At 47.4% G+C, this 22,618-nt stretch overlaps 2 protein-coding genes, 1 non-coding gene and 1 pseudogene across 3 annotated transcripts in view; 3 read left to right on the top strand and 1 right to left on the bottom strand.

Annotated features, from left to right (window-relative positions):
- ZC3H7A (zinc finger CCCH-type containing 7A) overlaps nucleotides 1-12,937 on the bottom strand; it is a 37,666-nt gene extending 24,729 nt beyond the window's left edge. The window contains exons 1-3 of the mRNA XM_043455275.1: nucleotides 12,802-12,937; nucleotides 1,693-1,794; nucleotides 887-926 (exon numbers count right to left, since the gene is read on the bottom strand). Coding sequence (XP_043311210.1) covers nucleotides 887-926; nucleotides 1,693-1,760 — 108 coding nt within the window. The 5' untranslated portion in view covers nucleotides 1,761-1,794; nucleotides 12,802-12,937. The remainder of the gene's footprint in view (nucleotides 1-886; nucleotides 927-1,692; nucleotides 1,795-12,801) is intronic.
- LOC122433531 lies at nucleotides 3,075-4,641 on the top strand (annotated as a pseudogene).
- Nucleotides 12,468-20,745, top strand: LOC122433530 (translation initiation factor IF-2-like). The gene is made up of 2 exons (XM_043456568.1): nucleotides 12,468-14,022; nucleotides 19,568-20,745. The coding sequence occupies exon 1, from the start codon at nucleotides 12,468-12,470 to the stop codon at nucleotides 13,299-13,301; it is 834 nt and encodes a 277-aa protein (XP_043312503.1). The 3' UTR covers nucleotides 13,302-14,022; nucleotides 19,568-20,745.
- TRNAG-UCC lies at nucleotides 15,195-15,267 on the top strand. The gene has a single exon. It is a non-coding gene; the product is annotated as a tRNA-Gly (tRNA).
- Nucleotides 20,746-22,618: the final 1,873 nt, after the last annotated feature.

Here is a 22,618-nt window from a genome sequence, read left to right as displayed (position 1 = left end):
TCCCTATCAAGTGGGCAGATAAACATGCAGCTCTTCATCTCGTTTCATGAATTCACATCTAAGCTGATGAAAGTGACAAAGGAAACTCGAGATCGATCTTTAATGACTGAGGTGACTTGAGAAACAGGCTGGTTGCCCTCTCTGGCCCCGAGTGCCCGTAAAATCAAAGGACTGCCCCACATGATTGCTAGCTCTCATACTTTACAGTCCTACGTCTGTTTGGAGAAAAGGAAGGAAGAGGCTGAAATGAACAGAGGAGGGAGGCAGAGAGAAAGAAGTGACGTTCAGAAACACCAAAACCCGCAGAGACACAAAGCCACAGGGAACTAACGGTCTGCAGAGATGAGGGTCTTTAGTTCCAGGCCTAGCCCACTGGGCTTTCTCTCCAACTAGATTCATCTCCAGCTCTTTTATTTGATTACCCAGTCACCCCTTTACTGTGACAATTTCTCTGCTAAAGAAAAACCGAAAGACACTCTGTACTCTCCTTCTCAACATAATCTGTCCCTCTCATTCTTCCTGAAATGAAAGGCAAAAAGTAATTGTCAAGGGGCTCAAAAGAAATTACTTCAAAACTATATTACCAGAGGAAAGAAAATACACAACTGTCTGAGTATGTCGGAAAAAACTCAACCTTGTCTTATATACACGAGTTGACAAAGTTTTCCTATAAATACCCAGACAGTAAGGATTTGAGGCTTCGTGAGCCATACGGTCTCTCTCAACAATGTCATGAAAGCAGCCAGATAACACATCAGCAAATGAGCATGGCTGTGTTCCAATAAAACTTTATTTACAAAAACAGACAGAAGGCCGCATCACGGTTTGCCAAGCTGGGCTTCATGTGACAGTTCACAGGCTACTTTCAAACACATCTTTTCCTTACCGCATATTGTTCCTGTGTTCCTGGATACGACAGCGGTGACCTAAGAAGAAGAAACCAGTTAATTTTGATGATCAGGTCCCTGTCAGGATTTGTTTATCCAGGAGTGACCCTGAAACTAGCGGTTCTCATTAGCTCACCACTGGTTCAAAGCACATTTGAAAGACCTATTTGTCCTCTATGACCATGATTCACATGTAACTGTAGTCACGAAAAAAATCTAAAACTATTCTCTTGTCCTTTCTTTAGGGTAAACATTTACCTTTCAAATCTACTTCTACTAAAAGAGGGCCTAATTCTTCACGTGCCGAAAAAGTTTTAAAATAGTACAGAAACACTAGTTCTACTTGTTCCAATTCACTGCAGAACAGAGGGAAAGAATATCCCCTTCCTAGGAGGGACAAAGAAGTCTTTCTGCTTGGACATAGCCACCCGGGCTGTGGTCCTGTTGCTGACGTGCGTCACGAAGGCCAGTTGGAGACCAGGCTCTCAACAGGAGGACTGTGACCACAAAAGCCCTGGGTGCTGACGGATGTTGACTTTCCCTCATCAGAGTGAAATAAGTTCAAATTCCTCCGTCAAACATTTTGGGAGATACGTCAGGATTTTAACCCTGAAATATCAGTGACGGCCTCGGAACACAAAGGGACTGATGTTCCGGGAACAGAAAGTATTGCTGGGACAAAAAATATCTGATTTCTAACCCAAGTGAATAGGACTAAAAGTTTCCTATCCCCTGGTAAATGCAGAGCCACAGCAAAAAGGAACTGCTACGTGGCGAGGACATGAGGTGTGCAGGGAGCCCTTACTGTATAAACTGTAGTCCTTCCTTAATGTTCTGCTGCCTTTTTCTTCTCTCCTCGGACACACTGGACATGTTATCCCACACATCCACCTTCTAAAGGAGAAATCTGGAAAGAAACAGGCAACAAGTTACACAAGGCGTGGGGCTCCTGGACCCCAATTAAAACACTCAGGATCAAGGTCATGTGGCACAATTAACTGTGGACGCATTCATCTCCCCCGGCTTGACTAGGGTCTTCAGGCCAAGGACGCTTGGGGGCCCAAGGTCCCCACTGTCTTGCGTGCCTCGAGCAGAGGGTGCCCACACTCTCCCAGCTCCACGTTGAACAGCTGGGCAGGTTGGGCAGGCCCCTCCTAAACAATCCCCACGCACCAGTCACCTCTCTCGCCCCCCTCATCTACCCTCCTTCAACTGCGGGTTTTGTTTCTGGCCTGTCTCTACGCTCGCGGAAGCAGCCCTGTGAACAGTCCTGGCCTTGTTTTGCTTCTGGAAACCTTCCAGGAGCAAAAAGGTTTCATATCCGCTTGCCTCTGAGGGATTTTGACTTCCTTGTGAGCAGAGTCTAAGCCTGATCCGTACTTTGTTACACAGACTTTTGAAACAATCCTTGTTGATACAACTGATAGAATGAGGATCTAAGTGAAGTTACTTTAACTGGAATTTTCTGGAAGGTAAGGGTTTACCTCAAATGTAACTCAGGTTGATGTCAACACCGGGGGTATTTACCCTGACTGGCCATTGTTCATGAAGTATTTCCCAGAAAGCTACAGGAAAACCACAGAGAAGAGAAATGGGATAAAACGTCACCTCTCAGTGTCCTAAACTAGGGTCACTCAATCTCAGCCATTCGGGGAGGAAAGCTATGACAAACCCAGACAGCATATTAAAAAGCAGAGACATCACTTTGCCTACAAAGGTCCGTACAGTCAAAGCTATGATTTTCTAGTACTCATGTATAGATGTGAGAGTTGGACCATAAAGAAAGCTGAGCACCGAAGAACTGATGCTTTAGAACTGTGGTGTTGGAGAAGACTCTTGCGAGTCCTTTGGACTGCAAGGAGATCAAACCAGTCAATACTAAAGGAAATCAACCCTGAATATTCACTGGAAGGACCGATGCTGACACTGAAGCTCCAATACTCTGGTCGGATGTGAAGAGCTGACTCGTTGGGAAAGACCCTGATGCTGGGAAAGATTTGAGGGCAAAAGGAGAAGGGGATGACAGAGGATGAGATGGTTAGATGGCATCACCAACTCAATGGACATGAATTTGAGCAAACTCTGGGAGATAGTGAAGGACAGGGAAGTCTGGCGTGCTGGGGTCCACAGGGTCGCAGAGAGTCCGACGTGACTCAGAGACTAAATAACGACAACAAAGTCTCTAGCATGGAGAGCTGTCCTGTGTGCCGTGGGACGCTGGCAGCTTCCTGACCTCTGCCCACTAAGGCCAGCAGCACTCCTCCCCTCAGCTGTGACAAACCAGTATCTCCAGATTTTGTTAAATGCTCCCTCGTGGGGTGGGGAGGGGCTGGGGGGGGCCACACAGTCACCCTTGGACGAGGACTCCTGAGAGTTAATTCTAAGAGGACATCGTGTCACAAAAACTGTGAATCTGCACCCAAGTTTCAAGTATACATACCTGAATAGTTTTAGTTTCATTACTGCGTACCATGTGTTAAGCAAGTTTTATTTTTAATTCTACCGTTTTTCAAAGTGTAGAGTGGGATGGAGGCTGGAGTGCCCTGAAACCTGGGAACTGGTGCTAAGGCTTTTTTCTTTTTTTCCCTTTTCAGTTTTATTGAGATACCACTAAATACAGCACTGTGTAAGATTAAGGTATAAAACACAATGATCCGACATAAACTTCATGAAATGATTACCATAACAGGCTTAGTGAACATCCATCACTTCATATAAACACAAAATTAAAAGAATATAAAAATATTTTTTTTCCTTGTGATGAGAACTTTTCCTCTACTCTCTCAACAACGTTCATGCTTCCCTGGTAGCTTGGCAGTAAAGAATCCACCTGCAACGCCAGACACACGGGTGCGATCCCTGGGTAGGGAAGGTCCCCTGGAGAAGGAAATGGCAACCCACTTCAGTATTCTTGCCTGGGAAATGCCACGGACAGAGGAGCCTGGCGGGCTACAGTCCACAGGGTCATGAAGAGTAGACAGAACTGAGGCAGCTGAGCACAAGTCACACGTAAGATAACTCCAGATGGATTTACAGAGGCAACAGCAGTGACAGAAAGCCGGGGCTGGGAGAGGGGAAGACAGAGTCTCTTCACAGCAAACCTTTAAAAAGAATTGTTTTTAAACCTTGTGAATAAATGACCTCTGGAAAAAGAAAGCATTCAAAGAAGCCTATGTGGCTTCTGAGTCCTTCCCGGGCCACTCGAGTTTTTTCTCCTTTAACTTAAGGCAGAGTCAGAACCTTGGAGCTCAAAGGCACCCAGGGCTGCACTTGGGGGCCCAGGGTGGTCAGGCCGGCGGGACTGGGATCAAAAAAAAGAAGCTGCAGGCAGGAAGCCTCTCCTCTCCTTCAGGGAACGACGGGCCTCTCCCCACCCTTGCCTGGCGAGGTGGGGAATTAGTTTGAGGTTCGCCTGAAAAGTAAATCTGGCTCTTGGGCTCGGACCTAGGTGGTGGCCACCTGGCAAAACACACCAACAAGGTTGGAATCGTGGGCAAACACGGGGCCCGTTATGGTGCCTCCCTCAGGAAAATGGTGAAGAAAATGAAACTGCCAGCGTGCCAAGCACACCTGCTCCTTCTGCAGCAAAACCAAGATGAAGAGATGAGCCGTGGGCACTTGGCGCTGCGGTTCCTGCGTCAGAACAGCCGCTGGTGGTGCCGGGACCTTCACCACCTCCTCTGCCTCCCAGTCAAGGCTGCCGTCAGAAAGAAGACTGAAGGAATTAAGGACCAGGAGAAGCACCACCATTTGATAACATTGCCTAGCCTATAATGAATGGGTTCATTTATGTAACAACAACAAAAAAAGCAAATCTGTGGACTCAGAAGGGACTCCGGGGTCAGGATAATCCGCCAAGATAAGAGCCTTAGAGCTGCTTCCCCAGGAAGTTCTCGAAAACCTTGAACCCTGGCCTCTTAAGGACAAAGGGCAGCAGAGAAAGAGCTGACGACTCAAGCAAGTGATTAAGAGAAAGTAAGATGTAGATTCTTAACAGCAGGAAACACCATGCCACCTTTACATGTTTAAAGATTGGGGAACATAGCATGAAGTGACATTAAATATAAGATAACACAGCGTTTCGTGTTCTGTAGAATTTTCCCCTAAATTTTGTTATGAAAAATTTTATACACACAGGAAAGTTAATTTTTTTTTCACTTTGAATATCATATACCTCTATACTACCTATATCCTACAATTAATATTTTGGTATATGTATTACATCTGCCCATCTTTACTGATGTCTGCCCACCCTCCGTCCATCCACCAACACAATTTTGTAAACTGCAAAGTGAGCTGCAGACATCAATTATAACTCACCGCGAAACACCTCAGCATTATGTGGAGTTCAACATCTGTTTGCAGTTTTTACGGTAAAACGCGCACACGTTCAGGCAGGTTTTGACAAACAATACATTCGTGTAACCCAGACCCTGGCCTTGAGACACACCACTGCCCTCCCTCCAGGAAGTTCCCCGGGGCCCCTTCTCCAGCCAATCCTCCCCTACCCCGCACCCAGGGCAATCACTGTTCTGATTTTTTCCCGCCATAGCTAGTTTTACCTGTGCAATGAAGCCTCTCCCCCCATCTCATTTTAAAATAAAACAGTAAAGCCTTTCCACACCATCTTATTTTGGGATCCAGTCAACAGAATCCAGCCTGTTTTAAAGTGAAGGAAACTTGATAAAGTTAATCCAATAACCAATTCTCTTCAAATTCAGCTGCACATGACAGGGGTCCCTTCCCTCCTCAAAGTAGGGGGCGGGGGCTTCATCTCCAGCTGACCTCTAAACGTGAGGGCCCAGGGGTGCACCAGAACCCCTCTGCCTGTGCCCCCACCACCACCCTCTCCCGTCAGGAACCCCCTGCCCCGCCCAGATGTGAAACAGTCTCATCGAGGGCCCGACAATGCCCCACGTCTATCCCCTGGCAGAGCTCGCAGATACCTTCTACTTGGTAGTTCCACCTGGATGTCCAGATGCCACCCGCTGTTCAGAAAGCAGGGCTTTAACATACCATGAGAGTGAAAAGGAACATCGCCTTCCCAGCCCGATCATTCAGCTGCTCGTATGCCCTCTGAGGGCAATCAATCAACAGACCATCATTGACACTGATCTGTTAGGCATCCTGACAAAGACACTCTATGAACAAAGCTGTGCCTGGACTAGAGGTGGTTACATGAATCCACACGTGGGATAAAACTGCCCAGAAACACACACACACTGAGTAAGGTCTGTAGTCTGATTAACAGTATTATACAGAGGTCAGTTTCCTGGCTTGACTATGGCACTTCAGTTATGCAAGACGGCACCACTGGGGGAAGCAGACGAAGGGTTCATGGGATTCAATATATGACTTTCGCAGTATCCTGTGAGTATATAATTATTTCAAAATTAAAAGTTTAAAATATCCTGTGCATACGCTATTCTTTATACAAACCAGGGCTCCTAACACATGTCCGCACCTTACTTTTCTCGAATGGCACCTCGTCTTGAAGGTCAGTCCCTGTCAACACATATCAAGCTGCATTAACAGCCGGGCAGCGTGCTCCGTGATATGGCTGCACCGTAAAGTCACCAGGCCCCTAGGACATTGTGCTTGTTTCCAATCTTTAAAAGTTCACCAGGAACACAGGACATTTCATATGTGCATATCTTCAAAGAATTTCCAAAGGATGAAGGGTTAGGCGCATTTCTTTATTTGCCAGCTACTGCCAAGTTTTACCAATTGACCCTACCCACCACCAGTGCACAAGAAATTATCGGACGTTTCCATCACCGTCAGGGAGATGACAGACAGTGTGACAAGTGTGGTCGGGGCTTTGTTTGTTTCAGCCTTCCTATCACTAGTGAAGCTGAACATCTATTAAGATTTAAGAGCCGTTTGTACTTCCTTTTCTGTGAACTGACTGTTGTTTCATTTCCTTCATGCGTTTTTCTTCCAGGCTGAATTGTTTTGATTCATGGAAGCTCCTTATGTGTTGAGGAAAGCAGTCCTTTGTGATGTTATTATTATTTTCCCCAACATGATGTCAAACTTTTGATGTTGATTATGGTACTTTCTGACAGCAAAAGTCTTATTTTTAAGTAGCTCAATACTTTCTTTTATGGCTTCTGGATTTTGACATACTCAGAAATGCCTGGGCTTCCCTGACGGCTCAGTAGTTAAGAATGCCTGTCAAGCAAGCGACAAGGGTTTGATCCCTGATCTGGGAAGATCCCACATGCCATGGAACGACTAAGCCTGTGTGCCACAACTACTGTGCCCATGCTCCAGAGCCCTGGAGCTGCAACTACCAAGCACACACACCAGTTACTGAAGCCTGCACGCCTTCGAGCCCATGCTCTGCAACAAAAGAAGCCACTGCAATGAGAAGTCCATGCACCGCGACTAGTGTAGACCCTGCTCGCTGCAACTAGAGAAAAGCCTTCGAAGCAGTGAAGACCCAACAATGCCGAAATAAAGAAAGAAATAAAATTATTTAAAGAAAGAAAGAAATGTCTGCACCACTCTGAGCTTATGAAATAACTCTCCATGTTTTCGTCTAGTAGTCTCACTGTTTCATTAAAAAAAATTTTTTTTCCCCTTAAACCGGATCTACCAGTTTACTCTAAGGAGTGATATGTATATATATATACATACTCCCTCTCAAATAGCTACCAGTTGCCCAAATGCCATTTACAAAAAGGCCATCTACCCTACACTGACATGTGTAAGACCCATAGAAAATTCTGGGCCAGTGTGTGACCTTTACTTAACATTTTTAACTGGAAGGCCCCTAATGTTATACCCTCCTCCTTCCAAGCCTAACTCTGCTCTTCTCAGTACTGAAATCACCTCCTGGCCAACTGCTCAAACCAGAAACCTCTCTCTCACCACATCCAACCAATCCACCGACAAAGCCACAGTGGTCCCACTGTCAAATACCTGCCCCCCCAGCCAGGGGGTCTCAACTCCCTCCTTCCCCATCTCCGCTCTGGGTCCCGGCCTCGCCACTGTCCCACCCCCTCACTACACTGATAGGAATGCTCTTTAAAAACACAAGCTGAGTATTGCGGTCCTGCTTAAACTCCTCCGCACCCCCAACCAAATCTAGACTCCTGACGGCGACCCCGCCCTCACCCGGCCTAGCTCACGCTGCTCCTCTTCCTGTGGGTCCCTGGGGTGAGTCAAGGGCTCCACGCTTCCGGGAGCTCATGCATGCGGTTCCCTCTGCCCACGACACCCTTCTCAGATCTGCCCTGAGCTTGCTCTTTCAGTCCTGAGTCTGGGCTTCAGGGTCAGCTTTAGAGGCTGTCCCCCCCCCTCACTTCCTGCCAAGAGACCCCCTGTCTTTCTTAGCCACGATCACCTCACACTCCCTGGGTCCAGGTCAACCTGAGCGAAGAATGAATGAAGTGGCCAAGTGTAAAGAGAACACTCCATTCAAAGTCCCTGGGACAGCAGTTCAGTCAAGGCAGGCGTGATAAACCAAGGGACGGGGCCAAAGAGGAAGTGACGGGATGCCAGGGGGCTGGCTGAGGGGGACCCCACGTCCACAGGGAACAAACAAGGGAGTGAATCAATAGGGTGGGAATCAACCGGATCGCAACAGAGGAAAACCCTGAAACCCTAAGTCACTCCTGAAAGAGTTCACTCATCACCAACAGGGGAAGAGCCAGTCAGCCACACCCTCTTCTCCTTAAACGGAAAGGAAGTGGTGGGAGGGTGGGGGGGGGGGGGAGCTTTGAACAGTAAAAATAAATAAACAGAATCAGCCAGAAACTCAATTACAGAGTCTGAGCAAACTCCGGGAGATGGTGGAGGACAGGGGAGCCTGGCATGCTGCCGTCCAGGGGGGCCCGGGAATAGTCGGACACGAGGGAGCCACTGAACAACAACAATTCATTAATTAGCTAAACTCCTGTAAACCGGAACACACATCACCTTCCTGGAACCAGCTGATTTTAAGTTCCTTACTCACTCTGAAGCTTCACAGGAGGCAAGGTCCCCTGGCTCTCCAGTATAATTCCTTACATATTTATTCTGTGCCTGTGAGGTGACACCCACTACATCGAAGCCTAGTACAAAGCTATCACTAAACCATGAAACGCGAAACTGTGGCCTTTCATGGTAACTTTGGGAACCAGAGTCCATTATCAGAAGACACCGAAGAAACGAAATGTGACTACAATATACGGCAGAGATAAAAATCACAGCTAACACGGATGGCTCTGACTGGATGAAGGCATTGCTCCAAGTGCTTTGTGAGTACGAAATCATCTAATCCTAAGAATCCTGAGAGGCAGGTAGCGAGAGGAAGCCGAAGCACACAGAAGTGACACGGCCGGGCCAGCATCACACAGCCAGGAAGCGGCCCCGCCGCCCGGGCTGGCCCTGGGCCTGAATTCCCATCCGAGGAGCTCTGCCAGGAGGGCCAGCGTGGCTCGGAGGGCACCGGGGCTGGGCTCTGAGAGACGCACGCAGCTGCCACAGACAGGTGGGCACTTCAGTGCCACTCAAGAGGAACCGAATAAATACAGCCCTCTGCACACTCAGGCACACAGGATGATGTCGGCAAGGGATGAAATTTAAAGCAACTCAGAGAAGCAGAGGGGGTGGATGGTGTGGACACAGGGAATTTTAGAGGACAGTACTCCAGGGCCGAGTGGCGAGTGGAAATACGCTCCACCCACAACATCATGTGTTTAGGAAGGGGATAAATATTATTAAACAACCGTACTTCCAAGACATCCTCACACGGGACCAGAGAAGGTGCCCCAGGGAATGTGCAGCACAGTGCCTGACTTTTTGCCTAAAAAGGCATTCCTAAGTTGCAAGTGAAAAATTATAATCATCAGCCTGTAGTCAATGCGGTCCTCAGACTCAAGCCTCTTTGGGTCAAGGCTCAAACACCACACAAAGTAGTTAAAGTTAACTGTTCCCTGTCACCCCATCTTGCAACAGTGTTCCTACACTATGGAAACACTTACAAAAGTGGGTGGATACATTACATCCCATAGAGACCATAAACCCAGGGAGGAAAACATTATTACAGATGTTCTGGCACCTTCTTGGAACAGGGAAATCTCCTCCTGGATATACTTATGAGGCAGTTTGCCCCTTCTACTGAAAATGAAAGCCCCAAGATGAAGGCTGTGCTAAGCAACACCAGGGAGGAAATTTCACACTTTTACTCCACCCCCAACCCCTCTCCCCACCCCAAGCTGTTCACTTTGAACTTGCTCTCAGATCTCTCAGATGTAACATGTGCCAGGTGCCCCTTCCGGGGCCCAGGCCTCCTAAGGCCCAGGGAACATCTTGCCTGACACAGGAATCCTGTATGGGAAGAATGGACAAGAAAGACAAAAAATCTTACAAGCAGCTTGCCCAGGGGCACCCAGGCCCTGGGTCAGTGACATGCCCAGGACTGCAGAGGTGTGAACTGCCAGGTTACTACCCTGCTCGACTCAAATATTCTAATAAAACACAAAGGTTCCACGTTCTCATTTGTGCAAAGGAAAAATTTCTGCCTCTCTTTTACTGTATCCATTACCTGGTTCCCAAGGCTTCACAGTTTGTGAAATTAATAGTAATCAGTTAACTAAACAACACATCGCTAAACTCATAACAAAATTAAAAAGCAAGCTTATTTGGGTAAAACCTGGTAAGGATAAATGACCTTGTTTCTTTGCATCAAAGGAAATTTTCACCTCACTTAAAATGCTTCTATTGTGTGTGTGCGTGTATGTGAATTAAATTGTTTAAATTAATATTTGGAACAAATACACTTTTTAAACTTCTGGATTAATATTTTCTTATTTCTCCACCCTAAAAATACTATCTAGAGTTTTTCTGTTGATTGGCAAACATTTCACACTTTAGAGAACGCAAATTTCACTTTCAATCCTAAGATTCTGGAGAAAAAGTATTTTCACTAACACACACACACACTTCAAGATATTATCTGGAAATCAAATCTCCACACATTATACTTTCTCTTGAAAGCCATTCTAGAGTAACCAAGGCAACAGAATACAGACATCTTCTGTTCTACCTTGTCCTTTACTGGAATGCTCACAACTCTCCAAGAGTCCCTGTCACCATTACTGGACTTGAGATTCTATACTAATTGATTCTCTCCTACTTAACATTGATTTAACCCTCCCAAACTGACAGGCTTTACAATTAGTCAAAATGAAGATTTAGGGGACAGTATCATTGACAACCACCATTTGTACTCATAAAAACTGACAGTATCTAACAGTTGGGAAGGGAAAAGAGTGTGGGTCAGCGTGTGACCAGCACCCAAGAAAGAGCCACGGTAACTTGAAGGAAGGCATTTAGGTGGCAGAGGACCTGAAAATTAACATGTGCTTTGCATTACACACACACACACACACACACACACACACGCACGCACACCACCCCCCCCCAAAATATTCAGCTTTGATAGCTCACGGTCTGATTCTGAGTGAAACTGCAAACTCCAGTAGACAGCAGATGGAAAACAGTTTTTCAGCAAAGAAAATTCCGTCCACTAATTTGAATTATTCTGCAAATTAGGACAAGATCCTCATTAAGCAACCAGTTGAGCAGTCCAGTTGAGGGTGAGAAGGAAGAGGCAGGGGATTCCTTGAGAGCCTAGCAGAGAAGGAGGCCACATGCCATCACAGAAGCAGGCAAAAATAAGCAGATGGCACAGGCTCCTAATCACCCCTGCCCCATTCCAAGGCTCTGGCTGAACGCTGTCCAACAGAAATATAATGCCAGTCACATATCTAATTTTAAATTTTCAAGTAGCCATGTTAAAAGGAGAAGAGAGAGCAAAATGAAACCAGTGACATTAAGAATGTATTTAAGTTAACCCAATATGTTCGAAACATTAACATCTCAACCTGTATAATTTAAGCAGGGAAAAAATGACGAATGGGGGTATTTTACTGTTTTCTCCTAAGTGATTTAAAATCAGGTGTGTTTCTTTCACCGAAGAGGGCATCTCTAGTAGGTCAAGCCACATTGCAAGCGCTCCGGCACTCAGCGGCCACCTTCCGGGGCCAGCTCACACGAACTTCAGGCTGACGGTTGGTCTTTAAAATACCTAACTACGTATCGGAGGACGGGGGGAAAGACCCAAGTCCAGAAAATTTCACCCAATCAGGGTGCAGGCGCGACCTCTCGGGACCAGCCAGAGCTTTCCAGCTGGACCACACCCCTGCAGTGACCGTCGCCGACAGGAAATTCACGCTAATGGGAACTGACAGGTCTTCATTCTTTAAGGGTGGGGACAAGAAACCTCCAGTCCGGGCCGTCTCGGTGTCCACAATAAAGACAGGAAACCATTCGTGAGCGTCCTAGACGTGAGCCCCGCGCCAAAAAATAATAATAATAATAATAACGGGGTGGGGAGAGAAAGTGACCTGAAATTAATGAGCCAAGGGCCCAGCGAGCATCCTTCCCGCCCCCAAACCCAAGGTACTGGATTGGTGGGGGGTGGGGGTCCTCGATCACCGGAACAGACACAAATAGTACGGGAAAATGTATATTTTTTAGTTAAATATCCAGAGAGAGGGTGTTTTGTCAACCGAAACACATGCGGGGATGGGGCGCGCGGCGGCGCCCCTGCGCCCCACTTGGCGGAGACGCGCCCCCCCGCCGCCCCCCAGGGAGGGAAGCACCGGGACCCGCCCGCCCCCGTCGGCGCGCCCGCGGGGGCCCGGGCGGCGGCGCGCGCTCGGGCCGCCCCTGCGCCGGGGCCGCGCGCCCTTTGTGGCCGAGCCCCGCGGCCCCGGGGCCGCCGTTCCGCCGCGGGGCGGCCGAGCGCGCGCCCCTCCCCCGCCCGTGTCCGTTACCGGCCGCGCGCGAGCACGAGGCGGCGGCGGGCGGGGGCCGGGCGGCGCGCGGACCGGCGGGCGGGCGGGCGGCGCGCACCTACCTGCGGGGACGGCCGCGCCGGCGGGCGGGCAGCAGAGCGCGGTGAGCGGGCGACGGCGGCGGCAGCGGTGGCCTGAGCGCTCGCTCGCAGCTTCCCTCCGCGACCCGGCGGCGGCGGCGGTGGCGGCGGCAGCGGCCTTTGCGTGGCGCCCTCTGGCGGCCGGAGGCCGCGCCCGCCGCCCGAGAGACGCCGCCATTGGCTGCGCCCGCGAGCGTCGGCGCCGGGGGCGGTGGCGGCGCCACGTCGGGCCGGGCGGCGGCGGCGGTGGCACCGGGAGGCGGCGACCCTCGGCCCGGGCCTCCGGGGCCGCCTCCGAGGCGGGCGTGCGGTCCGCGCCGGGCTGTGTCCGCGGGGCGGAGCCACTGGAGCGGCCGCGCGGCTCCCGGAAGCAGCGGTCCAGGGAACCGATTGGGGGTGGACGTGCGGTTCAAATGGATGCGCGCCGGACGTGTGTTTTTCTGGACCGCGCGGCCCCGGAGCAGAGGCTAGCGGGGAGTTAGAACAGCGTCTCACAGGGAACTGACCTCGTTTCGCGTGTCGGGAGGTGCTTCCCCCGAGACACTGTTTATTTAGCAAGTCCTTAGCTGGTGCTCCTTACTCTCCGGCCTGTGAACTGTTTGGAGCCTGTGGACGTCGTTGTCCTCTTTCCTGCTGATGGGGAAGAGCACGGAATTCAGTGGCGACTCTGACATGGACGGCTAGAGGGCCTGGCTCCCGTCCTTCAAATCTCTTCCCCCCTCCCCCAATGACACCTCTTCTATGTGTATTTTCTTGTTTCTTTTTTTAAGATTTTTTTTTTAATGTGTACCTTTTAATTTTTTTTTTTCCCACCAGAGCATCACTTTATTGTTAATCTGTCGTCAACAATCTAAAACTTCTAATAGGTACCGCCCTATCCTGGTGATGTGGACCTTTTAAAAAGTCTTGAATTTGTTAGAATGTTTTATGTTTTGGTTTTTCGGCTTCAAGTCATGTGGGGGTCTTTGTTCCGCACCCCGACCAGGGATGGAACCTGAAGCCCCTGCACTGGAAAGCAAAGTCTTGACCTTTGGACCACCAGGGAAGTCCCCCATCCACCTGTATTTTCAACAGCCAGCAGTGCTCGGGGCTCTAGCGGTGGACAAGGTCGAGTCCCTGCCCCATAATGGGGTGCGGAGTGGCAGTGGGAACCCGCCAAGATGCAGAAAAGATGGTTCTGGGCGGTGAAAAGCCAGGAGACAGGTCTGGATAAAGAGACCGCGCTGGGAGAGTCTTTCTTAAAATGGGGAGGGACGCTTCTGGGAAGGTGATAGTCTGCAGAGCTGAGGAAGGCGCTCCCAGCAGAGGGAAGCTGGAGCTTGGTGTCAGGGGAACAGGAGGGAACTCTTTGGCTGGTGTGTTTGAGGGCAGTCAGGTCTGAGTAACCGAAACGGGCCACTGTTTGGAATTTGGAGCTTTTTCTGCGTGGTACTACTGAGTCTGAATTGGGAGTGACATGATGTGATCTGCATTTCAGGAAGTTCTCTGGGGCTATTGTGCTGAGACTTGGCGTAGTAGGAGGAACAAGAGGGGGAACCAGAAGGCTGCTGGGTGGCACTGACAGTGATCTGGGTGATGTCAGTTTATAAACCTGGTGTACTAGCTCAGGCTGCTATAACAAGATACCAACAGACCTGGAGGCTTAAACAAGAATGCATTTTCTCAGCGTTCTGGAGGCTGGAAGTCCAAGATCAGGGTGTTGGCAGGGTTAGTTTCTGACGATAACTGTCTGCTTGGCCGGCAGAGGGCCACCTTCTCTCTGTGTCTTCACGTGGTCTTTCCTCTGTGTACAAGCCTTTCTCTTCCTAGGAGGACACCTATCATATTGGCTTGGGGCCCCACCCTTTTGACTTCATTTAAGCTTAATTACCTCCTCAAAGGCCCTGTCTCCAGATACAGTCATGTCAGGAGTTAAAGTTTTAACATATGAATTTGGAGGGGACACAATTCAGTCTGTAACACCAGGTAAGCACTGTGACAGGAGCATTCAAGGAGAGCTGACCATCTGAGGAAGGGATTCTGTTCATCACTCAAGTCTCAGCTCAGACATCTTCTCTTGGAGAGACCTTCCCTGACCGCCACCTAAAATTGCCCATTGACTCAGCACTCTGTTTGGTCATCCCTCTCTGGAATGACCTTGCTTAATCATTTGGGTTCTTATTTGTGGTCCTTCTCCTCCACCATAGGACAGTAGAGACTCATTCTGCCCTGTTCTCTATTCCCAGCTCCTAGAATAGTGCTCACCCTATAAACGTTTCTCAAATGGATGTCCCCAGGTAACTCGGAGCTAAAGTGTGCAGGATGAGCAAGAGGTAACTGGCTGCAGGGGTGCTTGGAGAGAGGAGACTTAAGTCAGAAGATACTGAAAAGGGACTTCCCTGGTGGTCCAGTGGTTAAGACTCTGCACTTCCAATGCAGGGAGTGCAGGTTTGATCCCTGGTCAGGGAACTAAGATCCCATGTGTTGACACAGCAAAAAAAAAAAGAAGAAGAAGATGCCGAAAGGCCAGAGTGGCTGGACCACAGACACCTCAGTGGGGTCCCAGGAAATTAGACAGGATATGAGCAAGGGCCAGGCCCTGAAGGGTGTTGTAAAGCTATATGAAGATGGGCTTCGTTTTGCCAGTACAAGAGAAAACTCAGGGGGATTGTATGAGTTGCCTTTGGCTGCTGTAACAAATCATCACAAACTTAGTGGCTTAAGATAATGCATGTTTACTATCTTACAGTCCTGGCAGTCTGACAATGAGTCTCATGGGCTAAAGTCAAGGTATGGGCAGGGCTGATTGCTTCTGGAGGCTCCAGAAAAGCCTGTTCTCTTGCCTTTCTCACCTTTTGGGGGCTGCAGCCTCCCTTCGCTCACGGTACCTCCCGTCGTCTTCAAAACCAGCAGTGATGAGGGAAGCCTTTCTCAGGATGCACCTCCCCGGCTCTGCCTCCGACGTCAGGTCTTCTCTGGCTCTCCTGCTTTCTGCTTTCCCTTGTAAGTACCTTGTGGTGACACGGAGCCCATCCAGATCATGTAGGATGATCTTCACATCTGTCTCATCTATCTATGGGAGAGTTCTTATGACCAGAAGTGTGTATTCTGCTAAGCAAGAGGAGGCAAACCAGGCCTGTTCTTTTTTTAATTAATCTATTTTGTTTATTTGACCATGCCGAGTCTTCGTTTCCGCATGTAGGATCTTTACTGTGGTGTGCAGGCTCACTCGTTGTGATGCGTGGGCTAAGTTGCACTGTGTCTTATGGGATCTTAGTTCCCCAACCAGGGATCGAACCCAAGTCCCCTTCATTGCAAGGTGGATTCTTAAGCACGGGAGCACCAGGGAAGTCCCAAGGCCTGTTCTTTTTATTTTACTTGGCCTCTTCTTTTTAGATGGGTTTTGTTTTTGCTAAGGTGTGTTGCATTAGTTTGTGATCCCAGTCTTCCTACCCACCTTGAATTCTCCACTCCTCTGCATGTTATCCTGTCAAAATTCTCAACTGTATAAGGAGTCAGTATATGTCTATTTTTGGTTGCCTTGGGTTTTACTTTCAGCGGGGCACCAAATTAGGAGTCTTTGTTTAAGAACCTCATCTGCTAGCACTCATCTGGAAGTGTGGGAGTGAGTTCTTGGACTGTGGGGATCTCTGGCCAGCAGCTCCTGCGCCCTGGCAGTAACATCACTGATGACTCTGTTTTGTGTGTAAAGTTTCTGAAGATTCTCAACTGCAGCTGGCATGCACACATGATAAAAGTGGGTTTTGTCTTATATATTGACATCCTAAGTCCCCTCCAAAGGAAAAAAAAAAATGTTCATAATGTTATAAACACCATTCTCTCTGACTCAAGTTCCACCATTCTCTCTGACTCAAGTTCCTCCAAATAAATATGAAGTGAATGTTGTGGCACGAATGTTTGTGTCCCCTCTCTTAAGTTCTTATGTTAGACATCCAGACCCTCAATGTGATGATATTAGAAGGTGGGCCTTTGGGAGGTGATCAGGTCGTGAGGGTGCAGCCGTTATGAACAGGATTAGTGCCCTTATAAAAGAGAAATGAGGGAAATTATTTCTTTCCCCATTGTGTGAGGACACAAGGAGAAGACAGCCGCCTGCAAGCTGGGATGGGGTCTGGTGAGACCCCCCACACATGTCGGATCAGTTGTCATCTTGATCTTGGGCTTCCCAGCCTTCATATCTGAGAAAAAAAAAAAAGTCTCTTGGTTAAGCCACCCAATCTATGGTTATTTTGTGAGAGCAGCAGGTACGAACTGAGACAGTGAACATCTAAGATACAAGCAGTTGGTTAGTAGGAGATAGCGCAGTGGGGAGGGAACTTGGAGTTTGGGAAACAAGGGTTAAATCCCAACTCGCTCCTTACCCATATGGATGGCCTCAGGCCCGTTTCTTACACCTCACTCTTGAGCTCATCGTCCTAACATGTATCTGATAATCCCTCTCTCACGGTGAGGATTAAATAATGTGTACATAAGGCACCTGGCACAGAGAATGGTCAATAATTAGCAGTTACATTTCCCTCAAGGTGTTGACTAATGAATGGAATAAACTTGCCACCACAATCTTGGAGGTGGGGAGGGGCATTTGCACCGGGTCCCACCCCCAGACACCATGAAGCATGCTCCCTAGTCCCCCTACGTTTGGAAAAACTGTTCCTGAGGGGGGCATGATGGAAGGGTGACAGATCTCTTAGGTATCCTGAAGGGGAAAAATGCTTGAGTCACTGACTTGAAAATGGAACCTCAGGGCACTTCCCGGGTGATCCCATGATTAAGACTTCGCCTTCCATTGCAGGGGGTGTGGGTTTGATCCCTGGTCAGGGAGCTAAGATCCCACATGCCTCTTGGCCAAGAAACAAAAACGTAAAACAGAAGTCATATTGTAACAAATTCAGTAAAGACTTTAAAAATGGTCCACATCAAAAAAATCTTTTAAAAAATGATTTAAAGATAAATCCACCATCTTGAGGCTATTATCAATGTATTATCTACAGAAATGGATTCACCACAGGGCCAACCTCAAATAAGAATGAAAATAGAAACAATCTGTTTGCAAATATTATATTTGTTGTTGTTGTTCAGTCATTAAGTCTTGTCCGACTCTTTGCGACCCCATGAACTGCAGCATGCCAGGCTTCTGTCCTTCATTATCTCTCTGAGCTTGCTGAAACTCATGTCCTTTGAGTCTGTGATGCCATCCAACCGTCTCACCCTCTGATGCCCCTTTCTCCTCTTGCCCTCAATCTTTCCCAACATTAAGGTCTTTTACAGTGAGTTGGCTCTTTGCATCAGGTGGCCAAAGTACTGCAGCTTCAGCATCAGTCTTCCAATGAATATTCAAGGCTGATTTCCTTTAGGATTGACTGGTTTGATCTCCTTGCTGCCCAAGGAACTCTCAAGAGTCTTCTCCAGTGCCACATTTTGAAAGCATCAATTTATATACATGTTCCAGAAAAGGAAAACCTTCAATTTTATGGTGACTCAGAACAGGAAAGGCACATGTTAAATGTTTACTAAATGACCACACAATACTTCGACAAGCTACATGCACAAATTATGTCAGTGCTCCTATGGGAACCTGTGCTGGAACCTACATGTTCAGCATTTTTTAAAATGTAACGTTATTATATTCCTTCTTGAATAGTCATATGAACTGTGTAATCACAGTAAATCACTGGGACTATACTTCTTACAATACTTTGGCCATCTGATGTGAAGAGCTGACTCATTTGAAAGATTGAGAGCAGGAGGAGAAGGGGACGACAGAGGATGAGATGGTTGGATGGCCTCACCAACTCAATGGATGTGGGTTTGGGTGGACTCCGGCAGTTGGTGATGGACAGGGAGGCCTGGCATGCTGTGGTACATGGGGTCGCAAAGAGTCGGACACGACTGAACGACTGAACTGAACTGATACTTCTTCCACATTCTGCTTTGATGAAATGCTAAAATATAAGAAAGATACAAAAGTATAAACTGGATTCCTTTATTTGGCTTTATAGGTATTATATGGATTAGGCATGTGCTTCCTCTCCACTTTCTCTTGGTATTTATCTCATGTTACTCAGCTTTGAAGATAGCTTGCTAAAACCTCCACCCATGGGCTGGTGGCCTGTACATCAACTTACATGTGTGACTAATTGCAGGTGAGGAGACATCCCCACTCAGGGATCGAAGCCAGGTCTTCTGTGTTGCAGGCAGATTTTTTACCATCTGAGCCACCAGGGAAGCCCAGTATAGAGCAAAAGAGCCCTAATTATCCAAGAAAATAAAAGAAGCAGATTAAATAAATAATTGGAATAAGATGAAAGACTTTACTTTTTACTTGTCAGCATTTTTTCCAGGAATTCTTTGGAGTTCCCCAAAAAGGATACAGTGGTAGGAAAGCAGGTTTCAGCCTCCAAAGTGTGTTCGCTGATTCTCAGCCTGGACTTGATACTGTTTGATGCCACAATGAGTCACACAGTTCCTTGCTTTTATGTGGGGAGATACATTTAACATTTAGAAAAAGAATTGCTCCAGTTCCTATTAATAGTAGCTTTGGGGGATGGAGGATCATGAGAAATCCAGGAGTGCTGTCTTCACAGCAGGAATTATTTTCAATTCTTTGCCCTACTTCTTTCTGCCCCAAAGCTGGAAGTACAAGGGTCCCCTTTCCATGTGTTCTGTCTTCCCCTCCATACCTATTCCCAGCTGACTTTTCTTCCCCTATCCACTGATTAATCCAGCCCATGCTTTCTACTGCCTCCAGCCTCTGGAACTCAGACCACCTGGAAATGGTCCTTCTGGAATAGTGGATGGGATCCAGGGAGCTCCATTCATCTGTTCAGCAAATGTAAGTGCCAACTACATTCCGTGTGCTGAATTCTGAAACCTACAGTCAGAGTTCCTACACTCAAGATGCTTAAAATTATACTTGCTATTTGAAGATCCTCCAAGATGAGGGCTTGAGAAATAGACAGTTAGAACAGGAAAGAGCACAGTGCCCCTGGGTGTGCGTGCTGTCTCACAGTCATGTCAGACTCTTTGTGACCCCATGAATTGTAGTCCGCCAGGTTCCTCTGTCCGTGGGATTTTTCAGGCAAGGATACTGGAGTGAGCTGCCATTTCCTCCTCCAGGGGATCTTCCCAACCCAGGGACTGAACCCTAGTCTCCTGCGTTGGCAGGTGCGTTCTTTACCACTGAGCCATCAGCGAAGCCCCTATGATGAACCTAAAGCGTAGGTTAAGCGAATGTGATCTGTTGGATGTAGGGTCCAAGATCTCTGTCTTTTAACATGCGAAATTCTCAGGACATGTGTACACGAGGAGGATTAACATGAAATCAGAAGAAAACTTACCACCGACACTGCAGTTTAAAAGGTACTTACTGCCTCAATTAAAGGAAATGGCTGGCAGGCTCCTTTAATCCAACTAACCTACAATAGAGTGTTTGTTTTTTTTTAACATGCTCAAGGATCATAAATTTTACTCAGTCTTTTATAGCCTTTGGCAGAGTGCCAAGGCTTATTAAGAAATTGCAGAAGCCATAAATATAAAAAATGTACAAATTCTCCCTTGAGTAACCACGTGAATGCTTCCAACAACATGTCCAAAGCCATTTTTCCCTTCTGTGAAGTTGTTATAAAATGTACTTAGCACAAATCTACATCTGCTGCTCTAGACTGATTTACAGCAAAATTTTAAATTAATGTATTTTTAAAGACATTTGCAAAAAAGGAATAAATGTGAATAAACTCTAAATCTGAATCATAGTCATCTGGTTGTGCTATAAATTTTAAATATCAATTAAAAAAAAAACAAAAACCTGAGCCAGCTCTGCTGCCTAATTCAGCGTCCGTCCTTCAGGCATGCTATTTAAGGCATGTGTTTTCGTTAGAAAAGACCTTTCTAGGAATATGCATGTGTGTGTGTGTGTATGTGTGTGCACGTGTTTGTATATGTGTGAATATGCTGCAACCCCCCAAAATTCGTATATTCCACACAAATTTATTATAGGATGGGCTTAAATCTCTCGTTTCTTTTCTAGAACAAATCTAACTAGGTTTTAGGGACTTCTCTGGCAGTCCAGTGGTTAGGACTCCACGCTTCCATTGTAGGGACACAGGTTCAATCCCTGGTCGGGGAACTGGCATCACACAGGCCACACAGCGTGGCCAAAAAAATAAAGTTATATATTTTTAAAAAATCTAACCAGATTTTAAACATTCTTAGGCTCATCATGACTTTGTAAGTGCTCTCTTTGCTCCTCAATTCAAATGTTACTCTTCCTCACCTCATCTACAGTATCAGCAAAGTTGGTCTTGCTTTTCTTCAGCTTTGATCAGAGGAACAGGTTTTACGTTGGCTAATTCATCCCAAGTAAACATTGCAGTAGTTGGCACCTTGGGAGTACATCAAGTTCTGGCAAAGAAGTCCCTCTAACCAGGGGAACCCACAGTATTAGTGATTTACTTACCATTTCAGGGGCAAGATCCTCTTTAAGGACAACCCTTTACTGGTATTTTTTTAATTTTTTTTTCCTGGCTGCACTACTTGGCTTGTGGGATCTTAGTTCCCCAATCTGGGATCAAACCCCAACCCCTGTCATTGGAAGCATGGAGTCCTAATCACTAGACCACCAGGGAGTTCTCTACTGGCATTTTCTTTAAAGTCTATGAATGGGTATATCAAGAATTTTTTGATAGCAATGATCTTTAAGTAGGGGGCCCTGCTTAGCCTAGATTAAGGCAGAAGGTAAGTTTAACTTAATCACATGTAAATTCACCTACCCAGGTAAAGCCAGCTTCAAAGTCAGCAAAACCCAGGCTTTCTCCATCACTCAACTTTGTTTGTTACCTTCAGGCACTTCCTCCCTTTATGGAGTCCAAAGAGCTGCTAGCAGTTTCAGACTTATGGGGCGTCTTCTCAGCAACCCCCCCCCCCCCCCAATATTCAAGGCCTGAGTCTCACTGGCCAGAACCAGGTCAGCATCTGACCGTCCTGAATCAATCACTGAGGCTTGGGGGATGTCACACAGTTGAGTTGTTGTCCATTGACAGTATATACAATCATGTTAGAAACTAATGACTTGGGCTTTAATTATATACTCACCCCTGGTGCTGGGGGGTCAGTATGTAATTCCGTTTCTTGGTTGAGCTCTGTCAACTCAGCCAAGAAAGGGATAAAGGATTATTCCTCCAAGGAAAAGTACTTGATACCTAAAGAAGATTATAAGTGGCTGGCACATTTTTCCAAAACAAAGACTCTATCTCCAGTGCTGATAAAGGAAGATAATAAATGGATATAGGTCCTCTTCTTTCCCAGTTCTCTACCATCTAGCCAATCTCACTGAGGGTTCTGGCCTCCACTGTTGGTAATGCACTGGTGGCTCTTCCATGTAGGTCTCTAGCCCAGATCAGTCCTGAGTCCCAGCCCAGTAAATAACCCAACTGCCTACTTAACGTCTCTTCTTGGACAGCTCAGAAGCATTTCCAACACCACATCTCAAAAGTGGAACTCGGAGGAAGGGGACAGAGGGCAGAGAAGGGAGGAAGGAGAGGAAGGGGAGGAAGGAGGAGAGGGAGGGGAGGAAGGGGAGGGAGACCCATGGCAGCTAGAGAGCTAGGGAAGGCTTTCCATACATGTCCTTCCTTTTCACTTTTCCTCTGTGTGCATGATCCCCATTTGGGCCATTTGGGATGAGTTTTATAATTCTTATTTTGTGTTTTTAGATGGTTTTTATCGGAGTGTGGTTGATTTACGATGCTGTATTAATTTCTGCTTTATAGCAAAGTGACTCAGCCATACGTGTGCGTATACA

This window comes from Cervus canadensis, chromosome 32 (genome assembly GCF_019320065.1).
Source record: "Cervus canadensis isolate Bull #8, Minnesota chromosome 32, ASM1932006v1, whole genome shotgun sequence".
NCBI classification, from domain to species: Eukaryota; Metazoa; Chordata; class Mammalia; order Artiodactyla; family Cervidae; genus Cervus; species Cervus canadensis.
The sequence above is the reverse complement of the archived record's forward strand: the minus strand, read 5'-3'. Positions and strand labels throughout refer to the sequence as shown.